Source organism: Pavona decussata, unplaced genomic scaffold, assembly GCF_977016875.1.
Source record: "Pavona decussata unplaced genomic scaffold, jaPavDecu1.1 SCAFFOLD_59, whole genome shotgun sequence".
NCBI lineage: Eukaryota > Metazoa > Cnidaria > Anthozoa > Scleractinia > Agariciidae > Pavona > Pavona decussata.
The window spans coordinates 2,172,192-2,199,000 of record NW_028145481.1 but is presented as its reverse complement, the minus strand read 5'-3'; the positions used below and the strand labels follow the sequence as shown (position 1 = coordinate 2,199,000).

Genomic DNA, 26,809 nt, shown 5'->3' with positions numbered 1-26,809 from the left:
AAGTACTCTGGCGAATTCGTTTCCATGACTGGTCTTCCTTGATGTTCTGTTATCCTCCCAGTGGTATCTTCTTCGGTAGGGTCTCTTCACTGACTTGTTCATTTCCAGTTATGTCCTCTCTCAAGTATTTCTTGACGTCCGACACATTTCTCCTCAGATTGACTCCTTCAGGAGATGATATTTTAACATCGTTCCCATGTTTCTTGCTAACTGTGTATGGGACATCTCCAAAGGTAGTTGAGAGCTTGTTCTTTTTCCTTTGTTTCAACAGCACTAGATCAAAAGATTCCAGGTCACTTTCTCGAGCTCTCCTTTTCTCATCAGCATAGTCAGTCCTGTTCTGCTTCATCTCTGCATCCTTGGTTACTTTCATCTCGTTTGCAAATGGAATGAAACTAAAATTTCAAAGCCCTAAGATAATTTAAATTTTGGTTCGTGCGGTAATGTTTATGTTAAAGAAGCTAGATGAATTAAGACTTTGCTGTCTTCTACTGAAGAAATTATTACAGTGTCGACCAGGGCATCACTTAGAACTGACGTTCTGACCGTAATGTGTTGTCAAACAAAGGAGACAAGAAAAGTTAGCTACATTTTGGAAATCATCAACTGAACGAAAGGTCAGAGTACTTTTAAGTTAAATTTTAGGCCTGGATCAGTGAAACTAAGGTGTGATATTCACACAGCTTGAATCGCTTACTTTTTGCCTCGGGCATACAAATAATAACAACAAAAATAATGATGCATGACCTTGCCTCTTCCTGTGGTTTACGGTAATTTAGTGAACAAAAAATATCTTTTAACTGCAAATTGATATTGTTAAGTTTCTTTGTAAACAAAGTTTTGCAAGGCCAGTGGTATCCAGTGCTATTTTCTCATGGTGTGTGTTTGTCCTCGTGCAGTTTTCAGAGAAAAAAAGTTGAAATGTGTTTGGCACAATTGAATTGTGTGAATGAAGATTGAAAACTCTTTTTCATAAAAAGAAACAGGTTTTTGTAAATAAGATGGCTAGAAGCTACTGCAGATTTACAGTCAAATTATGGTTTTAAATGTGAACCATAATATGATTGTCCTACACCTCATAGTAGAGGTTTTAATTATGAGTCAGGATTAAAAAGAAAAACTTATCTCATCCACCTGCAGGTTTACGAGAGTTGTTAATAAAAGGGCAACAGATTGCAGTAGATCACATCAGGATTAATAAATAAATAATCAAAATCGACAGAAATGCCGTAAACTGCCTCTGTCTTAGAAATAATAATAAAACAATAATGCATGATTTTGCCTCTCCTTGTTGGTTACGGAATTTTAAAGAAAAAATTCCCCTTTTTTCAACTGCAAGTTCTATATTTTAAAGTTCCTTTTAAATAGGGGTATGCACAGCTAGTGGTATTCAGTGCTATTTTAAGTAGCGTGCGTGCGTGCTCGTTTCAGTCGTTTGCCGTCGGTTTTCAGAAAATTTGAAAAGGAAAGAAGAACCATAAAAGTTAGAAACAGTTTTTTGTAAATAGATTGCCAGTAGCAACTGCAAGGTGTGATTGAATTATCAAACAGGATTCAAAACTCAAAACTTATCTGATCCACTTTCAGGTTTACGAGAGTTGTTTAAAAGAGGGTAACAGATTGCAGTAGATGAGATCAGAATTTGAATAACAGGTTCACCTGAAGTTCCTGGATCAACAGCGACGGCCACAATGAACACGTTTGTTCTGATAGCCAGTGGGAAATTCGGCTTGACATCTCGGTGTTAAGGTTTTCTCCGAAGCCGTTTGAATAAGTCATTAACCCTTTTCTGCGATGATGGGCCTTTTTTTCCCGTTCCTGATACTGTGGGGGGGGGGGGGGGGGGGAGGGTTGGTTTACAGTGTCCTCACCCTTCGTAAGGTCAAGGCCAGTGAGGCTAAGGCAATGAGACTAGCATGACTAGCATGTCACAAACTGTTTCCTTTGTTTGCAATGTATGAAGTGATATTCCTTCGAACATGGAAGTGTGAGATGTTCTAATAAAAAAGCGGCAATTGATCATTTTGTCCTTTGTTCTGGTGGAATCTTCATCGAAAGCTTTTAACCGAACGGCCCCGCGAAGAGCTTCTCATACATCGTTGAAGTAATATATCAAACACGAGACACAGTGTTTCATCACATATCAAACACCGAGAAGAGAGTTGAAAATACGACGCGTAGCGGAGTATTTTTGACGAACTTCGAGGTTTTTGATATTGTGATGGAACACTGTGACGAGTGTTTGATATAACTTCTCAAACAAACTGATTTTGAAGGAAAAACAAGATGCCCCTCTAATGACATTACACGGAATGCTTAATGTAGCCCCAATTATTCCCCATTGTATGTTTCGCAGATATTTAAAAAATATCCTCCCTTGGCCATTGAAATAATTGTCTGAATGGTTTTATTCAGATATATTGCGCGATACTTATCGTTGTGTTACTAGGAATCATACCAGAAATAACTATGCAATAACGTCATGACCCTGCTGAACTGGTCTGGCCTCCTCTAGCTCTAATCCTTCGCGTTGATCATTCGATCTGTTTTTTAAAGCGGAATTTCTTTGCTGTGAACTCTCCCAATTTCCGCCGTTTCAACTGTCGAGTACTACCTAGAAGTTATTATTTCGATTTACTGCTTGAAAAAGGTTGGTTTTCTCTCTGAAAACGGCAGATCCGGAGTCTTAAATTCAGACATGTGGCCGCCATTGAACGAAAACAACTTTTCCAAATGATGATTTGCTTTGACGTCACACAAGTAGAGATGAGTGGGTCCCCTCCCTCGTGATATTGATTGGGCCGCTTTTGTTCAAGACAATCAAAACAATAGATCCCTTCTGGGAGAGGGAAGAATTTAATCTAGTTTTAATGAATAAATCAAATGATGATTTGACGTCACACAGAAGTGATGAGTGGGTCCCCTCTCTCGTGATATGTGCCTGAAAAATAGATTTTGATTGGGCCGCTTCTGTTGAAGACAATTAGAACAATATATCCTTACTAGGGGAGGACAGAGTTTAATGCATAAATTAATGTGCACATTTATGACACCGATGAAGCAAAAAAAGATACCCGACCGAAACCTAGAAACCTACCTACCGTGTAATTAAGGATGCATTAGATTTCCAAACACGTCACGGTACATGATTTCCTTTGTCTTTGGCTTTTGAATTATTAATGAGTTTGAGAAGTCCAAGTCAATAGCAGGGAATACTTGAAGACATTCAGTCAAATTCGTGTCCATGAGGTAAGCTGGAGTCTTGGTTACTTTGTAAATTTAGAATTTAAGTTTCTGTCTTCAGCTAAATTCACACGCCCGAACAGTTCTATATACAAAGGGGACAGTGGAGTTTATTAAAACAGTAGCAGTGTTGTAGCCTGACAAATCTTAAAACCATGAGTCTTGTGAATATAAGCTAAAGTTTTAGTTGAAATCCTTATTTCATCACTTGTTTGGATTTTTGATTGCTTAAGCCTGTTTATTGAAAGGTTTTGAATATTTGTAAGTCTACTGAAATAAATGTGACCCATAATATGTCCTACACCTCATGGTAGAGGTATCTACATCTTCATTATTAACTCCTTATTTGGTCAAACGGTCAACAACTTAAACAAAGATCAAAACGGGAGAATTCTCTCAGTGGACATAGTTTCTGCTGCAGATAATTTTTCTTTATGTAATGTCGAGCGATTCGCAAAGCAGATGGAATTCCTGCCGCGTTATTTCAACCAATAATTGCGAATTTCGTTATAGGTCGAAATTTTGTCCAAATCACTAAAATTAGCATCTCGAGATTTTCAACAAACGACCAAAAGAGGGAATCCTGGGCTGCTGGAAGGCTATTCCAAACCATAACTTTGATATATACGGTGGCTTAATTTTGTTTTTTTGCGCTGTTACTAAGAGAAAAAGCTCCTCGAAATGCTCTTTATTTACTGTTGAGAAAACGACACATTATTCATACACTTTGTAACGGCCACTGGCGTAAAGAATTTTCTTCAGTGGAAAGTCATCAAATGGTTTAACAAGGAAAATGTCGCTTCTATCTCGCTATCTCCGAATGAAGTTCTCTTCGGCAAGGTCCCTTTCAAGACCGTTCTGACCAGCTATAATTTAAATCAGTGTGCCCGCCTCTTTGGTACATATTTACCTGTACGAGCAAAAATAAGCACAAAAAAGGTATATTTACCCTCGAGACGAATTTATAATAAAATGATATTTTAGATTCCACCCTGAAAAGTTCCCTCTGTAGCATATAAGTCAACTTCACCAAATCTGCAATAAAAACTTCAATGATCGAATGCTTCTGCAAATTTCATGGTGGTTTTTACAGTCGATTGGAGTTTGCATTTTCCGGCTGGAAGTTGGTTTGGCGAGAGTTAGTTAAGCTAGAAGAAACACCTCAGTAATTTTACCGTTACTGAGCTTGCGGTAAATCGCTTCCACCACGCACGCAGAGTGTGCAGTTAGAGATAAATCGGCTACGATTGAAGTCGATTAGTTCAGTTCTAATATGTGAGCAGTGTTACCTGGAGGCATACGCGACGCAAAAATAAAACAAAACAAAAACTAAACAAACAAAGAAACAACAACAAACAAACTCGACGATAGCAAACAAATCCGTATGGCTGTTTAAATGTTACATCAACGAAAACCCTTACACTACGATTAAACCTCTAAATTTATTTCTGCAGCTTCATACAGTTTCATTCGAAATTTGCAAACTATTAATAGTTCTTCTTTATTATATTGCAAACTACACATAATTTCTTCACGCCACTTCTTAGAAGCGCTAATTGCTGCATTTAGCCTCCTCTCCCAATGCACGGCTTGACGGGTTGGTCTCGGGGTCTAGGAGTCATTTCCTTCCCCATCGAAGACGTCGACCATAAGAAAAAGATCTCTGAGGAAAACTTTTTATTGGATGCTCTGGAACATGTTCATCGCTGGAAAAGATAATTATCAAAGTAATCCACGTATAATTATAATTAGAACTTTCCCAGGATCCTTTTCACATAAAAAAATCGTAAATGCTAAAAAGCTTCAAGCCAAAGAGGATGCCACACAACATGGGAATAACATTTGCCGTACAATATCACTCATACCAAATTAAGTGTGTCGATGTCATCACTCACGTGACCACACCCAAGACGCGTTTAAACACATTGTAAAAACGTACATGTATCAATTTAAAAATAATCAATGCAGTCAGAAAGAGGTTGGTGTGAGGTATATAGAAATGGCCATTAACAGAGTTGCGTCTTAAAATTATAGGGGCTATGCCCCCCCTCCAAAAAAAAAAAAAAAAAAAACATAAACCGAAAATCTGGGGGACTAGGTCGAGTGGTATATCTTCCTGAGTTTCAGGGAATTGCAACATGAATATGAATTTATGTAAATGTTTATTTGAAGTTTCTTTCATAGCATTGTTTACTATGTTGACGTCATCGGTCGCAAGCTCAGGACGCTCGGAATTCTTCGAGGGTTTTGTAAAACTACATTAAGCCCGATGAGAGAGCGAATAGTAGGGTCGCAGGTTGTAGATATTTAAGCAAAACATTTAAAAGGGACATTATTATTTTTTCATTTAAAAATTAGCAGATCTACTCATACAAATTTTGTTGAATGTCTCCTGTTCAGCGGCTTATCAAGTAAAAAAAAGAAACAAACAACCTCGTGTATGAGGTTTGAATGTGTGCTTTTGCTAATGACATCGACGTTTTCCTTTAAAAATTTTGACTCCTTCATAACTATAGAATAGATGTAATTTTTCCACTTGTAAAAGCACGGAAAAGAGCGACTAAGCTATTCGGCTAGCGTACATACAGTGGTAGTCGCGTCATCTCACTTTGCCAATTTCTCGGAGAAAAGCGTTTGCAAAATTGTTTTGCTCGCTAAATTTTTCATTCCTCTCCAGTGAAATTGAAAGTTGTAAACAGCTTATTCGACAGTAGGTAAGACTACATTTGTGGTTCGGTTCAAAACAGTCAGAAAAGAGGACTGATTGATTGTAGGATAATTAAACTGTTGTATAGATGGTTCGCATTGCCGCCATGCTGGTGGACAAAACAAAAGAAAATTTGCTCACATAGTTTGTATAAAAATGGCAGTTAACTCCCCGAGGAGAAAAATCTTATTGTTCCTGTCCACCAGCATGGCCGCCATGACGTCACATACAAGCCATCAATTAGTCACATGCATTGTTTTATGTAAACTGCCTCCAAAATTCGTTTTCTTCCGATGGTTGTGTTGAATTTAGTTGGAAGATGACACATGTTCACCAAACAGAGTTTGAGAACAGTTTGTGAGCGAAAACAACCACTACCACGAAATGTTGATAAGCTTGTAAAGATCAATTTTGCCGCTCATGATAACCTTTTTGTAGGAAATAACACGAAGTTTAAACCCATATTTAGACGAACGTAAACTTGAAATGCGTCGTTTTCTTAGTAAAGGTTAATTTCTTTTCTGAGCAGTCATTTTGAAGATTCTCGACTTTACTATGCTTAGAAACTTTATTTAATTTCTACTTTCCTTTCTGTCTCACGGTTGTTTAAAGACCTTTAAAAGCTTTGTTAGCTATTCGCGACTGATTTCATATATTTTCTTTATATGTTGTCTTGATATAATTTTTCTTTGGCTTGTGTTGGCATGTGTTGATTGAAAATTGGCAATCATCCTATAATTTTTTGACTAATTTTTTTGAGTTATCTTCACAGTAATAGCATTATAAGGTCAAACCATCTCTTGGTCAACTCCATAAGAAGACGACGTGCAAAGCTGGGAGACGATCTCAACCTCTAGTGAATGAACTTAACTTTGAACAAGTGTTAAAATTTCATGATAGTATAACTGTTTTGATGTTCAATTATACTGGAGATATGTATATATCTTTCGAAAGCGTTCGACACGGTAAATCACGACATTCTTTTTGACAAACTCAATCATTATGGGATCCGTGGTCTGGCACTAGAATGGGTCAAAAGTTATTTTTCTGTGAGGACACAATTTGTCGAATTTAATAACGTTAGATCTGCCCCACAGGGGATTTCCTGTGGGGTGCCTCAAGGTTCTATTCTTGGTCCCTTATTTTTTATCCTGTATGTTAATGATTTGAACAATGCTTCCCTGCTTGATGCAATCTTGTTTGCTGATGATACAAACCTATTTATCTCCCATAATGATCCTGTTTACCTAACTAACACATTAAATAGAGAATTAAACAAATTGTCAACCTGGTTTGCAGCAAACCGGCTCTCCTTGAATTTAGCCAAGACTAATTTTATGGTATTCAAGCCCTGGCAAAAGAAGCAATCCTTTGAATTTCAAGTTTTCATAAATGAGCAGCCTATCCTTCGTGTTTCTGAGACCATGTTCTTGGGTGTTTTACTAGATGACAATTTGACCTGGAAATCTCATATATCCTTAACAGCAAATAAATTATCCAAATCTATAGGTATTATTCATAAATCTAGGTTTTTTCTCTCTACTCACTCCCTTCGTACTTTATACAATTCTATGATCCTTCCATATTTATATTATTGCAATTTAGCTTGGGCTGGTACCTATAAGTCAAACCTTCAAAGAATTGTAACCTTACAGAAACGTGCGTTAAGAATAGTAAGCAATTCCACATACATTGCCCATACTGGCCCTATCTTTAAGGAACTTAAACTCTTAAAATTTCATGATATCCATTCGTTTCAATTAGGCTTTTTTATGTTTTCAATCAAGAACTCTACACTCCCTTCCAAATTCAATAACTTTTTTTTACTGAATAGTCAAATCCATAATTATAATACTAGGAATGCTCAGTCCTTCCGCTTGCCACTGTGCAGAACGAACACCAGGAAGTTTTCAATTTACTTTCAAGGTCCAAACTTTTATAATTCGCTAACTTCTGACATAACTAGTTCTCCCTCCTCCGCTTCTTTTAAAAGAAAGCTTAAAGAATTTCTTCTTTCTAGGTATTAACTTCTGTAAGGCTGTAATTCTTAACTAACTAACTTACTTAATATGTGTATGTGTACGTGTGCGCGGTCAAAGTTAATTTACCATAAGTCCATATTGTAATTCTAATATAAGATTAGTTAAGTGAGGAAGCCTGACTTGTTATAAGCCTCGTGGTTTCTTTCAGGTTTCCTCGCCATTTATTTTCTTTCTTCAATTTTTTTCTTCATTTTTTCTTCCCATCTGTAAATGTTGTGTATATGGCGAAATAAATATTGTATTGTATTGTATTGTATATTTTTGTCATTTTTTATGCCTCTTTTTCACCACTGCTTAGTTGTGTACATTCCTTTGATTATCTTTCATGTAGTTAATCTTTAATTATGTTGAAAGATATAGCTGATCAACATTATGTATTAAACTAAAATTACAACAGGAGGGGTTATGGAAAACAGCTAATACTCAAAGGGGGGTCGTTTATATTTATAAGTTAAAAAACAATCGTTCGCCCCGGCCCCACTCTCCTGTATTAAAATTCTGGCACTTCGCGCCTCCTGAAAACGCCTGCATTGCAGACTACCTAAAGAATTTATATTTTATCCAATATTTTTTCTTAGTTAACTGCTGTAACTGGACTAATTCGTTTAACCGTGGCCATTCAAGCAGATTTAAAGTTGAGGATGCTACCTCAAAATTTGAGGACAAGCTTAAGGTGAATGTTTTGAATTAATAGTAAGATTACTGTTCCCTTGGACCGATATATAACTTCTTTATTTATTCGACCCGGAGACAATTTTGTGATGATCCCAGTAGAGTTTAAGAGTTAGGCGTTGCAGATTCTACGTTAACTTGATGTTATTTGTTTATTCTCTGATTAGCGTTCTTGACGGTCCGGCAGCTCCTCCTTCCCGTCTCCTATCATATTTATCAAGGTATCAAAGCGGAGATAATACAGCCAAAACTAATTTTTTGTTAATTTGTTGTGTAAGTTTTCAACAGCAGCTTTTATAACCAAAAAGCGCATACTCCTAAGGGCCTTCTGGTGTACATGACAAGCCGGAATGATAAGTCCAACGCTTTTATTAAAAGCAAATGACGTATTCAGTGAGGGCTCTTAGGTAAATATTTCGCTTCACGACATGTGTTCATTGACAGACCAACGGAACTAGCAAAGTTCAAAATAAGTAAACAAAAGATCGGAAACAAAAACAAACATACCTTGGAAAAGGCAGTTATCTATAGCAAAAAGGAAATTCCAACCCAAAGGGGATCTGCAAGGAAAATTCTTTTTTCTAAATATCAAGCGCAGATTTTCCGTCAGTTTTCTTTAGTTTTACGCCGTTTATTTTAAAGGTAGAACAATTCCATGACACTGTTTCTACTTATTTCACACATCCAATCTGATTGCCTTGCGGTAAAAGTAGAGATCATATTTCAGCTCTCCTCAGTGATTCAGAGGGGAGCGTGTCGAGTAGAGAGATTAACCTAGGAGGGTCAATTTATTGAGTAATAACTGTAATCAGTTTGCTTATACATTGTACAGAGATTTGTTTTACTAGTGTTATGTAGTACAAGTGTCAAATAACGGTACTTCTTTCAAAGTTACTAAACGGAAACTTTCTTATAAAGGCATTGCAATTTTTGTTATTAAATTCAACAATTCCAATTGTTCGTGCTTTAGCGTGCTTTATCGAGTTGTGAAGAACGCGGGAGTTGGATATCTCTGATTTCTTGACGGTGGAAATGTACATCAAAAGCCGCGCGCTCAAAAAAAATCCAATAAAGTTATTTTTTCACGCTATTGCGCGGTTCTGCTGGTTCTATTTTGAGCATGATTCGTTCATGTCATTATTTGTTCAGATCTTGAGCTGTTTATCGCGACAAACAGACGTTTCTAGCAACAATGCGCCGGCGATAGGTCCTTCCCTGTCCCCTCCCTACCTAAAGTAAAAATAAGTAGGTCCCAGTCCCTTGAGAGCAATCCAACTCAAGATGGCGTCGTTCTGTTTAGTTCGCATTTCTTTTAAAATTTTCCTTCTTTTAAACTTGCCAGAGAGGGGTTCTGATTTTTTTGGGACCACTTTAGTCAACTGCATATATTTAACCGTGGAGAAATCCAATGTGGAATCCAAGAGCGGCTTAATCGGCACATTGCTTGCGTCGTGTCGTGCTGTACATGACAACGAGTGGTAGGAGTAATGGAGGTGGTGAAGCATCTTGCTGTTTGAATGGCCCAAAAAGATTATTGATGATTGTGATAGAGGGAAGGTAAGAGTGTTTGGTTTTAGCATCCGATTGTTGCTGAAGATTTAGTTGTGTGCTCTGCGTGAGTTCGAAAATGGCTAATTTCTTGCTCATTCGCAGATGCGAAATATAGGTATTCCAAAACTTAATGTTGTAGAGTGACTTTTGCTTATTTCGCATATCTCTGGCTTTTTACAAGAAGTTCTTTGACCATTTATATCAGGTACAAAACACGAACTCTCTTCGCTAAATTTTACAGTTTTTGCTAGCTGTCAAATTTGGGTCAAATTTACCAGAAAAACTAGGACCTAAGGGGGTGATGGAGAGTGGATCTCATTTCTCCTATACCAAAACACTTGAAGAGTAAACTTTAGTAAATTTATCTATAAGTCCACCTAACCTAACTATGATGTTAGTATGGAATAATTTGGCCGACCCCCATCTTTCAGCTTTTTCAGATTTTGCCCGGTTTTCTCAGACATTGACTCTTAAATACAACGGACATGTATCAACTCAAAAATAATCAATGGAGTCGGAAAGAGGTTGGTGTATAGTATATAGAAATGGCCATTAACAGTTTTGCGTCATAAGGGGCTACGAACAAAAAAAAAAAAAACAAAAACCGAAAATCTGAGGGACCAGGTCGAGTGGTATATCTTCCTCAGTTTAAGGGGCATTGCAACATAAATTTGAATGTGTGTAGATGTTACTATGGATAGATAGATAGATAGTTTATTCGGATCAAAATCGCAACCAGAGGCTGAATTAGATTAATTGTTACAATAACTCTAATAAAAAATCTAATAAAAGGTAAGAAAGATGAGAAAATGTACACTATACAAAACTAGAAAGTTAATCACAATTACTATATATAAATGTGCTCATAAGTCTCTTTGTCTTGTGAGTTTCTTAACTTCTTTCCACCAAGCAGACGGTTTGCAATCCTTAAGCTGGCTAACTTTGGAGTCGTAATACCGCTGCCTTTAGATCTTACGCTCACGGTTCACTCGGTTCCGCAGGAATGGAAACATTGGAAACATGTTGACGTCATCGGTCACATGACCAGGACGCTCGGAATTATTCGAGGGTTTTGTAAAACTACATTTAGCCCAATGAGAGAGCGAATAGTAGGGTTGCAGGTTGTTGATATTTAAGTAAAACATTTAAAAGGGGCATTATTATTTTTTCCTTTAAAGTGCCCATGAAGTAAATTTTTTTTAGTCACGGTTTGTTAGTTTATGAATTTCTCGGTCTGAATATGTGGGTCTTACTGAACAAAACCTTCTCAATCCGCAATTATGATTCCTGAAAGGTTCGAATTTAGCTCCGGAAAGTGTCTCCATGTTGCGCGCGGCCAAAACGATCGTATTACAAGTAAAGGTTGTGACGTAGAAAATACTTTGGAACTGACACGAGTGTTATGGCAGCGAAGGGAGTTTCTTCGATCTCGGCGACTTATTATGCGGCTGGTAACTCCAATATGACAAACTGCGCGAAAAAAACTGGTATGCCGGGAATAAGTATAAATTACTTCCCGAGAGACGAAACTTTATGGCAGAAGTAGATTCGGTTTGCCCGAATTCACAGGAAAGATTCAAGCCATAGCTCTCGAGGGCGAAAGACAACTATGATCAGATGTGTGTGGATATATTACACTCTCATATCCGTGATAAACAAACATCCTGCAATCTTACTGCAGTTAAATAGCATAAGCATGAAATCACGGGTAGAGAAATCCACGGATCCTCAGTCTTGGCAGATAACATTTATTTAGCGCTCCCAGAAATCTTGCATAATTCGAGCCGATAAACCTAAACAAATGCCACAGAGCTACAATTGTACCCGGGAATTGTAGCATACACATTGTCATGCATATCGAAAACTAATCCTAAGGAACAGTAAGAAAACCTCCATTCAGTATATTTGGGGATTTCTCCTCACCATCACGAGCGGTCACACCACATTTTAATCAAAAGGGAAGAATCTCTTATACAAGAAAGCAAAACTACAAAGGCTTTTATCAACACAACAGACACGCAGCGGGAGTCGCTTAACCGGGTCTGTCAACCTCAAATTTTAATTTAAAAAAGATCTTGCGTAAGGACCATCGTGTTGGACATCACAGAAAATTCATCATGCTTTGTGAGTTAACGCGCTCGATCTGACTTTTAAAAACTATTACTTCCATCAAAAGAGAGTTTTTGACGGGCCTGTGCAATTTCCGCTCGCAGCATCTGTACTCTCTCGCATTCTCAAATCGAACAAAATCGAGTTTGGAGAGACAATTTCCAGCAAACTACGAAATTCTTCGCCTTTTTATTTCGGCAAATGAAACATATCCAAGTACTCAACAATCATTCACTGAAACGTCGCCTTCGAATCGAGCGCGCAGAAATGTAGCGGAAAGGCCATCTTATCTTCGTCCTCGTCTTTTTCTTGAGCTGTTCGACGCCAGTATGATTCGCCTCGGGTCGAACGATTGCAACAACTTCCATTTTAGCTCATTTTGCCTGAATCGCTTGACTCTTTCAGATATCCGTTGGAAATTTTCGGTTAAGGACATTACTTCGTCATTGTCAGGCATTTTTTTGGGGGAAACCTTGATCACGAAAATTTTTGGCGATAAAACATTGGGTGATTCTGTGTAACAACAAGGCGAGATGTGTTGTAAACAAATCTCTGAGGCATTTGCTACGCCATCTAACGCTAAACTAGTTTCCAGTCCCCGGGACACTATTTTTCTCATTTTGGGCTACTTTGTACTACTAAGAAAGCACCTTATTGTTTTTTCTGGCGCATTTCTTTTATAATTTCGTAATTAAGACATGGTAAAATTAAAAAAAACGCAATTTTTTTTTTATTACATAAGGCACTTTAAAAATTAGTAGGGGATCTACTCATACAAATTTGATGAATGTCTCCTGTTCAGTGCCTTACCAAGTAAAAAATAAAAACAACCTCGTGTATGAGGTTTGAATGTGTGCTCTTGCTAATGAAATCGACGTTTTCCTTTCATTTCGACTCCTTCATAACTAGAGTGGTAGCATGGAAAAGAGCGAGAAAAGTTGATAACGAGAGTCTGTGGAGAGGCTTACGTTTTGGAGCCTTTTCTCGAGGCTACTATTCGGCTAGCGTACATGCAGTGGTGGTCGCGTCATCTCACTTTCCCCGTTTCTCGGAGATAATCGATTTGCAAAATTGTTTTGCTCGCTTAATTTTTCATTGTATCCAGTGAAAAGATGTAAACAGCTTATTCGACAGTGGACAAGACTACATTTGTGGTTCGGTTCAAAACAGTCGGAAAAGAGGACTGATTGATTGTAAGCCGGCGGCTTATTATAAGCTAGATTTGGTAAGTTATCACGCAAACAAACCTGTTGTATAGATGGTTTTGCATTGCCTCTATGCTGCTGGACAAAACAAAAGAAAATTTACTCACATAGTTTACATAAAAATGGCAGTTTCTGTCCACCAACATGGCCACCATGACGTCACATGCAAACCATCAATTAGTCACATGTATTGTTTTATGTAAACTGCTTCAAAAATTCGTTTTCTTCCGATGGTTGTGTTGAATTTAGTTGGAAGATGACACATGTTTACCAAACAGAGTTTGAGAACAGTTTGTAAGCGAAATCATCCACGACCACGAAACGTTGATAAGCTTTAATTTAAAGATCAGTTTTGCCGCTCATGATAACCTTTTTGTAGGAAATAACACGTAGTTTAAACGCATATTTAGACGAACGTAAACATGAAATGCGTCGTTTTCTTAGCAAAGGTTTACAATTTCTTTTCTGAGCATCATTTTGAAGATTCTCGACTTTATTGCGTCTAGAATTTTTATTAAATTCCTCCTTTCTTTTCTGTCTCACGGTTGATTAAAGACCTTTAAAAGCTTTGTTAGCTATTCGCAACCGATTTCATATATTAATTTTCTTTATATGTTGTCTCGATATAATTTTTCTTTGGCATGTGTTGGTTAGAAAGTGAAAATTGGCCATCATCTTATAAGATTTTTGAATGGCTTCAAAAACATCAAGGAATCACTCGCGCCGGTCCATCTCTCCTTTATTGGAATAATTACGTCCATTCCTAAAGCATAGCCTTCCAAGCAGACGTATTATTTTGGGCAAGCGCTTTAGCCGCCATCTTAAAGAGGAGAGGAAGATTAGGGAGAGTAGAAAGTGCGACCAAGGGGATGAGTTTATTCAGTATTAATATTTTTGAGACTCCATCATGGTGGCTACGATTGACCGAGATTCTGGCACTCGCTCGCCTCCAGAAAACTCCTGCATTGCAGACTACCTAAAGCAGTTATATTTTATGCAACATTTTTTTCTTAATAAACTGCTATAACTGGACTAATTCATTTAACCATGGATCAGTTGAACCAAAAAAATCACAGTTACCTGACAACGTCATCTCCCTGTCGTTCATAAACTCCTTTGTCGACGTCTCCCTCATCCAAGTCAGCATCATCACTGTCAGGGGTGTTGCGGCTCTGCTGCAGATCATCTTCAAATCCTTCATCGTTAATATCGACCGTCTCCCTGGCACCCAGATCGATTCCTTGCTCGGCATCATCTTCCGGATTAATGGCTGTGTCATATTGTCCTTCAGAGACCACAATCAGCATCAAAATACCAAACAAACATCCCACTAGCACTGTCAAAACGAACTTCCTCATGATGGAGTCAATTATTTTTTCTAAATAAAAGTAAATAAATATAAATAACCGGAAATTTCGTAAATTGCTTAAAATGCTACGAAAATTCACCTCCTTTTTAAAACAAGAAAAAAAATGTAGCTCGTTAGACGACCCTCTAGTTCCGCTGAATAAGTACTTATGAGGCAATGGCAGTGTTTTAGTCTCAAATGTTAGCGATGTTCTAACGATGCCACCATCAGAAGTTTTACTCTTCAGACGGGAAAAATTCCTCGTAGAAGGACCTTATACCAACTGAAGACAATAATAGCCTATTATGATCAATGGCAAAACATTGTAGAGGAAGAAAAATTATAGGTCTTCAGCAGTCCGGTTGTATAGTCAACCCAAAACGAATGTGTTTGGAGTCGTAATTTGGGTATTTATCCATTTTGATGTATGATTTGACGAAGGGCTAAGGCTCGAAACGTCCGGGTACTCGAATCTCTTTACAGTGGCCAATTTATCTTTAGTTTTTAATTCAGTTGATAAACCAACCATTCGTTTCCCCTACCCATCGACGCAGCACCAGAGTTTCTTTAGAAACTAACCCTCTTATTCGAGAAAGGTGCCAACCAACTAGCGAGCCGAGACAACTGTGAGTTTCTCATGTAAACAGTTCACAGCGTTCTTTTATATTAATCAAATGTATGACAAGTTGACGGGTGCCCGCCTTCTACCCAACACAACTGACCCTAAGTCAGAATTATTCCGAGCTATCACTCTTGGAAAGGCAGCGCCTGACTTACCTTCTTGAGCTCTTTCTCTTCGACAACACACTCATGGCGGACAGAGCAATAAAGTTGTAAGTTATATCTTTATCATTATAATATTTACATTTCTAAGAAGACCGCCACCTTTTTAATTTGAATCATGTTTATAAGTAATTTTCCCTTCTAGCAGATTTTACCGGTGTATATTTTTTTCAATTTTTCAGTAATTGAAGACATCATTCTCTGGTGGTGGAACAAACCCAAATTTATGGGAAGAATGGAATATCAGTTTCATTGGTTTTCCATCAAAAGCTTCATATCAGTTTTAAGTTAGATTATGGCCACAAAGGCCGGAAAGCGTAAGTTGAAGAATGATATTGAAATAGGATAGTGACCAAGTTTAAGTTTTGTTAATAAGTTCAAAGTTTGATTTTGGACGTTCAAATGGAATATTACTTTGCTTGTCTAATTAAAGGAGTAAACCAAAGACAAAATGTGATGTCTTTTGAAGACAATGGTCTAACTTCTTCTCGTTTGCAAATGAATGAAACTGGCATTTTTCCTGTTCTAAGATAATTTGGGTTTGATTTCGTGAGATAATGTTTATGTGAAATGGAAAACAAAATTTGAAGAACAACGAAATACAATCACCGTATATGCTAGAAGAAACTAGAAATAATCAATTTTTTTCTAAACATGATTCAAAACAGTTAGAACTTACGTTCCGTCCGTTGTGTTGTCAAACAAAGGACACAAGAAAATTTAGCCATATATACAGAATATTTCAGTTCAGTTTAGTTAAGCTCTCGAGTTTAATTTGGAGCAGCTGAACTGAGAAGTAATATGAACACAGTTTGAATCTATTATTATTGCCTCGGGCATAGAAATAATAATAATAATAATAATAATAATAATAATAATAATAATAATAATAATAATAATAATAATAATAATAATAATAATAATAATAATAAACTTTGCCCCTTCTTCTGTTTTACGGGAGTTTAGAGAACAAAAATCATGTTTTAAACTGCAAATTGATATTTTAAAGTTTCTTTGTAAATAAGGCTACGTAAGGCTAGCGGTGTCCAGTACTATTTTCTCACAGTGCGTGTTTGCTTTCGGGCAGTTTTAACAAAAAAATTGAGTTGAATTATGGAACCATGTGTTTGCTACAATTGAATTGTCAAACCTAGATTGAAGACTCTTTTTCATAAAAGAAACAGTTTTTAGTAAATAGATTGCTACAACTTACAGCAGGTTCTACCGATTTAATTAAAACAAGATTTAAAACAAAACTTATTTCATCCACCTGCCAAGTTTACCAAAGTAATTCATAGTAAGGTACAATATGGTCTCCAGCATAACCGTAACGGAAACCCTGACCCTATATAGTGACCCTTACCTTACTGTGAATTATATGTCTTTACGAGAGTTGTTAATAAAAGGGAAATAGATTGCATTTGATCGCATCAGAATTAATAAATAAATAAATAATTCTTCAGAGGATCCTCTAGTCCTGAATAAGTACTTCTCGGGCAAATGGCAGTTTTTTGAGTCGTTCTTAATTGCCCCTTAGATTCTGAAAAGTTAGCGGTGACATAACAACGCCGCATCAAAAGTTTCATGTTTGAATTTTTACTTTTTTTACTCTTCAAACGCGTAAACTACGTCGAGCTCACAGAAAAAACTGAGACCAGGACAAATGATAATAACCTGTGACAAAAGAAAATCAGGAGATCTTCAGCAGTACGAATGTAATAGTCAACACAAACGATTGTGTTTTTAGTTGTAATTTGGGCATTGATTTAGTCCTTGTATCCTTTCCTTCGTAAACACAATGGCAAGACTGTTAAACCAACACAGATACCTTTGGCACCGATCTTTATTACAAAAATAACGAAAAGACAGCAAAGTTATCAATCATTTTGGAAAATAAATTTTACCTTTCAGTTGCTACAATTTTGAAGCAAACAAAAGAAGAAAAAATGAGCAACGCCGCAAAAATATAAATATTTTTTGGTATAATTAAACAATATTCCTTGCCGGTTGCTACTAGTTTTGCACAAAAAGTCTTTTTTAATATGGTTTTCAATCCTGTTTGGTAATTAAATCGTACCTTCGGTGCTAAGCTTTAATTGAAATTTTCTGGAAAGAGGACAAATATTCTTTTGCACTGATGAACGTAGAAGAAGCACTATGACACAGTTATTAAAGATGAATTTCCTTTTTGTACAATGAACAAGGACAGCTATCAATGCATTTGCACGACCAAGGGAAAGATATGACCCTTTTTGCAAATTTGAACCATGTTTATAAGTAATTTTCCCTTCTAACAGCTGTTACCAGTATATATTTTTTCAAGGTTTCATTTTTTTAAGACGTCACTCTCTTGGTAGCGTATTACTAATAAACCCAAAATTATAGGTAGATTGGAATGTCTGAATTTCATTGGTGATCCATCAAAAGTGTCAGGCCATGGCCAGATTAAGATAGCGAGAGCGTAAGTTCTCGGCTGATATAGAATTATAAAACTGACCAAGTTTTACCTTAAAGTTTTTAATAAGTTCAAAATTTGAGTTTTGATGTTCGAATGGAATATTACTTTGTTTGTCAAATTAAAAGAGTTAAAGCAACCAAACACAAAATATCATCGATTTTCTTATCGTTTGTAAACTGGGAATGTAACTGAGCAGACATTTCCCCTTAGATAATCAGCTGGGTTTGATTTTGTGACATCACACGGACTGATCCAACGCTTACCCTTTGCAATTGAAATGGAACTGAAATTTGCCTACCCTAAGATAATTTGAGTCTGGTCTCTTGCCCGAGAGCTTGCTTGCAGGCTAAAACCAGTGATATAATAAAGATTTCAACTAAAACTTTTTTATTCACAAGACGCATGGTTTTAAGATTTTTCAGCCTACAACACTGCTACTGTTTTAATAAGCTCCACTGTCCCCTTTGTATATAGAGCTGTCCGGAAATGTGAATTTAGCTGAAGTACGAAACTTAAATCCTAAACTTACAAAGTACTCAAAGCTCCAGCTTACCTATAGATTGGCTTTTTGATTGCTTAAGCTTAGTGAACGGTTTTGAATGTTTGTAAGTCTTCCGATATATTAAATGTGACCCATAATATGTTCTACACCTGTAGAGGTATCTACATCTTCATTATTAACCCCTTATTTTGTCAAACGGTCAACGACATACACAGATCTATTATCTCAGTAGACAAATTTCTGCTGCAGATAAATTTTCTTTATGTATTGTCGAGTGATTCACAAAGCAGATGGAATTCCTGCCGCATTATTTCAACCAATAATTGACGACTAACCAAAACTCCGAGATTGGGAATTTCGTTATAGGTCGAAATTATGTCCAATGAAATCACTAAAATTGGAATCTCCAGATTTTCAACAAACGACCAAAAGAGTGAATCCTGGATTGCTGGAAGGCTATTCCAAACCATATATTTGATATGTTTGGTGGCTTAAATTTTTCTTGCGCTGTAGCTAAGAGAAAAATCTCCTCGAAATGCTCTTTTTCTACTGTTGAGAAAACGACACATTATTCATACACTTTGTAAAGGCCACTGGTCTAAAGAAGTTTACTCAGTGGAAAGTCATCAAATGGCTTAACAAGGAAAATGTCGAAGCTATCTCGAACTCTTCGGCAAGGTGCCCTTCAAGACCGTTCTGACTACCTAAAATGTAAATTGTACCCTTCTCTTTCGTACATATTACATGTACGCGCAGAAATAAGCACAAGAAAGATATATTTACCCTTAAGAGGAATTTATAGTAAAATATTATTTTAGATTCCACCCTGAAAAGTTCACTATGTAGCATATAACTTAACTTTATCAAATTTGCATTAAAAACTTCAATGACCGAATGCTTCTGACATTTGCTTCTCTCAACTTCACGATGGTTTTTACAGTCGATTGTGTTTTGCACTTTCCGGCTGAAAAGTGGTTAGGCGAGAGTTAACTTAGTTAAGCTACAAGAAACACCGCAGATAATTCACCGTTACTGCGCATGCGTAAAATCGCTTCCACCACGGACGCAGAGTGTGCAGCCAGAGCTAAATCGGTTACGATTGAAGTCCATTAGTTCAGTTCTAGTATGTGAGCAGTGTTACCTGGAGGCATACGCGACGCAAAAAAAACAAAACAAACAAACTCGAGGATAGCAAATAAATCCGAATAGCTGTTTAAATGATACATCGAGGAAAACCCTTAAACTACGATTTAATGTCTAACTTTATTTCTGTAGCTTCATACAGTTTAATTTGACATTTGCAAACTATAGTTCTTCTGTATTATATTGCAAACTACACATAATTTGTTCTCGCCACTTCTTAGAAGCGCTCATTGCTGCATTTAGCCTCCTTCTCCAATGCTTGTCTTCACCGGTTCGTCTCAGCGTCCAGGAATCATTTCCTTCCCCGTACCGTCCGGAATCGACGATTAGGAAAAGATCTTCGAGGCATACTTTTTTTCGGATGCTCTGGAACGTGTTCATCGCTGCAAAAGATAATTATAAAAGTAATCCACATATAATTATAATTAGGACCTTCCCGGGATCCTTTTCACCTGAAAAATCGTAAATGCTAAATAACTTTGTCAACTTTAAGCTAAGGATGATGCCATACAACATGGATGGGAATAACACTTACCATAAAATATCACTCTATCAAATTAGGTGTATTGACGTCATCAAACAAAGACAAAATGTGATGTCTTTTAAAGAAACTGGTCCCACTTCTTCTTGTTTTCAGATGAATGAAACTGGCATTCTCCCTGTTCTAAGATAATTTGGGTTTGATTTCGTGAGATAATGTTTATGTGTAATTAAAAACAAAATTTGAAGAACAACGAAATACATCCACCGTACATTGCTAGAAGCTGCTAGAAATAATTAATTTTCTTCTAAACATGATTAAAGACAGTTAGAACGGACTTTCCGTCCGTTGTGTTGTCAAACAAAAGTGTTGTCAAAAAAAGGAGACAAGAAATTTTAGTAATATTTTGGAAATCGTCAACTAAGAGAAAATTCAGAATATTTCAGTTTTTAGTTTAACTCTTAAGTTTGGAGCAGCTCTATTGAGAGGTAATATGAACACAGTTTGAATTTATTATTATTGCCTCGGGCATAGAAATAATAATAATAATAATAATAATAATAATAATAATAATAATAATAATAATAATATGTAAATAAGGTTACGCAAGGCTAGCGGTATCCAGTGCTATTTTCTCATAGTGAGTGTTTGCCCTCGTGCAGTTTTAAGAGAAAAAAATTGAGTTGAACTTTGGAACCATGTGTTTGCTACAATTGAATTCTAAAACCTAGATTGAAGACTCTTTTTCATAAAAAGAAAAGTTTTTTGTAAATAGATTGCTACAACCTACAGCAGGTTCTACCGATTTAATTATGAAACGGGATTTAAAACAAAACTTCTCTCATCCACCTGCCAGGTTTACGAAGGTAATTCATAGTAAGGTACAATATAGTCTCCCAGATAACCCTGACCCTAAACCTATTTAGTCTTCGAGCATTGTTACTAAAAGGGCAATAGATTGCAGTAGATCACATGAGAATTAATAAATAAATAATGAAAGTAAATATAAATTCCAAAATTGCTAAAGATGTTATCAAAATTCACTTCATTTTACGTCCTACCAAAAATTGAGCAAGAAAAGAATTTCTAATTCTTCAGAGGATCCTCTATAGTCCTGAATAAGTACTTCTCGGGCAAATGGCAGTTTTTTGAGTAGTTGTTAATTGCCTCTGAGAGTATAGCGGTGCCATCTTGGGTTTAAAAAATGACAAACAAGCATGCAAACGCTTATCTAACGGTTCACAGAACGGTCACCGCGTGAGAGAACAAATCACGTGAGTGAGCTATAAATTCCCGGTACATCAATATGTTCATTGCCCGCATTGCGTTTTGGTTTTTAGATTACATTATGTCCATTCCTGACTGCAATTTCAGTATATTCAGGTGAGGGTTTATTCAGGAATAAGATTTTGAGATTTCATCATGGTGGCTACGATTGACAGATTCTGGTACTTCGCGCCTCCTGAAAACGCCTGCATTGCAGACTGCCTAAAGCAATTATATTTTATCCAACGTTTTTTTCTTAATTAACTGCTATAACTGCACTCATTCTGATTTAACCGTGGATCAGTTGAACCAAAACCTCACTCTTACCCGACAACGTCATCTCCCTGTGGATCATAAACTCCTTTATCAACGTCTCCCTCATCCAAGTCAGCATCATCACTGTCAGGGGTGTTGCGGCTCTGCTGCAGATCATCTTCAAATCCTTGATCGTTAGAATCGATCGTCTCCTTGGCATCCAGATCGATTCTCCGCTCGGCATCATCTTGCAGGTTAATGTCTCTGCCGTAATGTTGTCCTTCAGAGACCACAATCAGCATCAAAATACCAAACAAACAGCCAACCAGCGCTGTCAAAACGAACTTGTTCATGGTGGGTTTTGAGTTCTTCAAACTGTAGAGCAGAGGCGATTATTTTTCTTTCTTTTTGCAACGGTATAACCCAGATAATCTGGAAGAAAATTACGCAAATACTATAATTGATCTCCGCTCTGAGACAAGACTGCTTGTAACATGGAAGCAGGCTGAGTAATAAGCTCGCAGCTTATATCAAGATCACTATCAACTATGAAAGAGGCCTCAACTTTGAGTTTCTCATGTAAACAGTTCACAGCGTTTTTTAAGGAAATATATGACAAGTTGACGGGTGACTGCCTTATATTCTATTCGGATTATATTCCGAGTTATCACTGGTTCAAAGGCAGGGCCTGACTCACCTCTTTATTCACTTCCTCTTCGAAAACACACTGACGGACAGAACAATTAGTTTTAAGTTATATCTTATCATTATAACATTTACATTTCTAAGAAGACCGCCACCTTCTTTATTTAAATCATGTTTATAAATAATTTTCCTTCTAGCAGATGTTACCGCTGTATTTTTTTCCCTTTTTTTCACTAATTGAAGACATCAGTCTCTGATGGTGTAACAAACCCAAATTTATAGGAAGAACGGAATGTCAGTGTCATTGGTTTTCCATCAAAAGCGTCATATCAGTTTTAAGTAAATTTAGATCATGACCACAAAGGCCGGAAAGCGTAAGTTCAATATTGATATTGAAATATAATAGTGTCCAAGTTTAAGTTTTGTCAATAAGATTAAAGTTTGATTTTGGACGTTCAAATGGAATATTACTTTGCTAATTAAAGGAGTAAACCAAAGACAAAGTGTCATGTCTTTTACATGTAAAGAAACTGGTCCAACTTCTTCTCGTTTCCCTTTTCTAAGATAATTTGGGTTTGGTTTGGTGAGACAATGTTTATATAAAATTAAAGAAAATTTGAAGAACAACAAAATACATTTACTGTACAAATGCTAGGAGAAGTTAGAAAGAATTAATTCCCTTTTAAACTTGAAAACTTTGCGGTCTTCTTAGAAACGTAAATACCGTGTCGGCCAGGGAATCGGTTAGAACTGACGTTCTTTCCGCTGTATCGTTGTCGTCAACTGAGAGGAAATTCAGAATATTTTTTAGTTAAACTCTTAAGTTTGGAGCAACTATATTGAGAAGTGATATTAACACGGTTTCATCTATTATTATTGCCTCGGGCATAGAAACATTAATAAAATAATAATGCACGACTATGCCTCTTCTTGAGTTTTGCGGGAGTTTAGAGAACAAAAATGATCTTTTAACTGCAAATTCATATTTTCAAGTTTCTTTCTAAATAGGGGCATACAAGGCTAGCGGTATCCAGTGTTATTTTGTCGCGGTGCGTGTTTGTCCTCATGCAGTTTTTATAAAAAGAAATGATTTTAACGTAATAAGAACCATGTGCTTTATACAATTGAATTGTCAACGAAGATTGAAAACTCTTTTTGATAAAAGTTAAAAACAGGTTTTTGTAAATAGATTGCTAGAAGCTACTGCAGGTTATGATTAAATTATGAAACAGGATTAAAATAGCTTCATTGACTTTCAGGTTTACGACGGTGGTTTATAATTAGAAAAGGGCGATAATTTGTAGTAGATCAGATCAGAATGTGAAAATATATAAGGTTATTATGTACAGGTTTTTTCTGATTGCCTTATAGCTTAAGTAGGAAATTCGGCTTGGCATCATGATGTAAATATATATGTGAAGAACCGTTCAAAACAGTCATTAACCCTATTCATCGTGGGCCTTGTTTTTTTTTCGTTCATGATCCGAGGAGGGGGGTAGAGCTGGCTCAAAATGTCCCCCCCCACCTCGGCTATTGAGGCTACGGCAGAATCTGTTTCCTTTTAGGTCCGCCCAAATTACAAACGACTTCATCTCACGTGACACTAAATATATTTTTTTACACAGCCACCATCTTGGATCCTTCATCTAGGGTGTTTCGATATCTCCAAAATTCGCAGAAAATCGTCCAAATCTCCCTTCAGGCTGAATAGGGCCGTTAACTTGGTAGATGAGATGTTGGTATCAAGCAGGACGTGAACGTATTGAAGATAACCTGAACGACGACGACGCAGCAGATCAGAGAAGACGAAGAAACTGTTGAAGAAAATGAAGAAGTACTGTGTATATTGATAAAGATGAAAGATGATCTAGACAGTTAATGGTGTTTTTTGTTTGTTGTGTACACACTGGTATTGCTCTCTACCTTTTATTCCCGAGCCGGCTTTTTCGCTACAAGTAATAAGATGAAAATTCTTTACCGTTTCCGCTTTCTTCCTTCTTTTTGTCAGATGCCCATGGAAATGCGGGCCGAGTAACAAGACTGACCATTATCCAATGGCACAGTCAACACATTGATTTTTCATTTCCGTTTTTGACTCTTTTTTCTCTTTTGTCCAGTTGCCGCTGGTGCGTATTAGGTTATGGTTATTAAGGAGCAATCATTCAGTCTGGGTCACAACTTCCCTTTTCTTTCTTGATCCTCTATCAGGGAGGCAGCGTTTTGCACGCTCTAACTGCCATACTTTCAAGAGGGATATTTAATGGACACATTTAGAATTGCATTTACCGCAAACGGGAAGCGCGAGATTCGCGTTTTTGTTTCCTTTTAACGGATAGTACACAGACGAGAATAGTAACCTCAATTTTAAGATTACTCTAGCTGATATCTCTGCCAAAGCGAGATAACCAAAGTCGCAAGTTAAAACACTGCTGATTAGCTTTCATTTAATATAATAGACACAATTGATTATTTTATCTACAGAATCCGGCAAAGCCATTTTAAAAACGCGAGGTGAAAAATCTTCAAACTCAGTTTGTTTTTGACATGCACTTCATTTCACTTTTGCTGAGCTCATACCAACTGTCGGAATTATTATTTTTCTACTATTTTATTCCCTTTAAAAGCCTTGACAATTTAAAGATATTTTTTGGCATCGTACGTTTTTTATCAATATATATTATTGAAATTCCTGTGTCGTGACGAGAACCTTGGCAACATAATATTATGCAAGAGTAGCGAGGGCTGCGAAAGTGCGCTCGAGTCGAACGCGACTGATTAATGATGCAAAATAGGTGACTGTTGTGTGTAAATAACATCTAAAGGCAAAAAAAAAAAAAATTAAAGCGCTGATCATGAAATCCCTTCAGCACGGTAGAAATGACTTTGAAGTGATTCGGCTTAAGTTGCTGGAAGAAACGTGTGATTAACGATATGGGACTTACTGAAATGCAACAGAAGACAGAAAGTAAACTTAACATATCATGGTAACCGTGGTTCAAAACCGCACACTTATTCTTCCCGACGAGCAATCAAAGAGCACCTAGAAACCTGATTTACTGCAACGAGTTAAGAGAATCAATTACGTTCGTTATCTAAACAGCAAAAAGAATGTCCAATATAAAAAGGGCTAAAAATCCCGAAAGAACGTTGCTTAAGCGTAGCAGAGTCTTTTTAGGAATCATCTATCATGATAGTGACACGTAGAGCCTGAGTCACGCGCGCGCGCCATTGTAATTTGAAATATATAATATATAAGGTTAAGGTTGAGAAAAAACAATGACTCTATTCAAGGGAGTGGTTATAAGAATTAGTAGACCATAAAAACAACGATTATACCACCAATTACAAGAGATATTTTGACTTGTGCAGCCAATAAACTGCTCTGCAGTTACAATCTTATTCACCCGGGGGTACTCCAAAAAAAATTGGGTAGGGGTGTGCGGCCCGCTTCCCAAAACCCCTACCCTATTTATGACCAGAGTCTGCGATTTTCCCTACCCTATTTATGACCTGAAGTAGCTTCTTCTAAAAAAAAACGAACCCAGGACTACAGTGCAAAAATATATACCCTATTTATAAACCTAAATGGCGGCAAAGTGGCTAAAATCGATACCCTATTTATGACCAAAACAGCCGAAAAACCATACCCTTTGGCGCCGTACATACCTATATAGCCCATATAAGGGAGTACCCCCCCCCCCCCCCGGGCTTATTCACAACTTTATCGGATACATGAGGGGGTTAGTTTCTAAAGAAACTGTGAAACAGCGTGGGGAGAAAAAACGAATGTTTGGTTTATGCGAGAGTTGATAACTTATTAAAGGTAAATTGGCCACCGTGAAGAGATTCGAGTGCTGACGTTTTGAGCGTTAGCCCTTCGTCAGAGCGTATCCTTATTTTTATTTTTTTTTCCCGGTCTAAAGGCTGTGAATGAATGCTCTGAATGCTCAGATCAGGGACTGTTGATTATTGTAGTTTATGATGACGCTAAGAGCCGTGGGAGGCGCTTATTCGAGGAAAACCAGGCGCGCGAAAGTATGTCAGTGGCTCATTGCAATTTTTATCTGCTTAACATATTTTAGTGGAACGCAATGGCTTTCTTCTCCTCGTTGACAAATTCTTAGTGGCTCACAGAAAGCTTGAACTCGGCACGTTTTTGGACATCGTTCAACAAGCTTCGGCTCGCGGAGATTCAAAGAATTTGCCTAAATTTTGCGATGTAATAATGACCAGGCCAGTAAAAACAGGGTTATAGACCGTATTTGTAAAGTAAAACTTCTATTGAATTTTGCACATGTTAGTAACACTAGTAACGCTTTTATTTGGATTGGATAAGAAGAGGCAGCGGGGAATGTCCAATAAGTATTTCACCAGTCATCACAGTGGACACCAAACAAAG

The 26,809-nt window shown here is 37.0% G+C and overlaps 2 protein-coding genes across 2 annotated transcripts; both read right to left on the bottom strand.

Annotated features, from left to right (window-relative positions):
* Positions 1-4,763: 4,763 nt before the first annotated feature.
* Positions 4,764-14,903, bottom strand: LOC146479400 (uncharacterized). The gene is made up of 2 exons (XM_085110853.1): positions 14,610-14,903; positions 4,764-4,949 (listed from the first exon to the last, which is right to left on the bottom strand). Exons 1-2 carry the CDS (start codon positions 14,885-14,887, stop codon positions 4,862-4,864), a joined length of 366 nt encoding a protein of 121 aa, XP_084966979.1. The 5' UTR covers positions 14,888-14,903; the 3' UTR covers positions 4,764-4,861.
* Positions 14,904-19,864: 4,961 nt separating this feature from the next.
* LOC146479399 (uncharacterized) lies at positions 19,865-22,483 on the bottom strand. Its single transcript, XM_085110850.1, has 3 exons — positions 22,463-22,483; positions 21,838-22,197; positions 19,865-20,146 (listed from the first exon to the last, which is right to left on the bottom strand). The coding sequence occupies exons 2-3, from the start codon at positions 22,116-22,118 to the stop codon at positions 20,056-20,058; spliced, it is 372 nt and encodes a 123-aa protein (XP_084966976.1). The 5' UTR covers positions 22,119-22,197; positions 22,463-22,483; the 3' UTR covers positions 19,865-20,055.
* Positions 22,484-26,809: the final 4,326 nt, after the last annotated feature.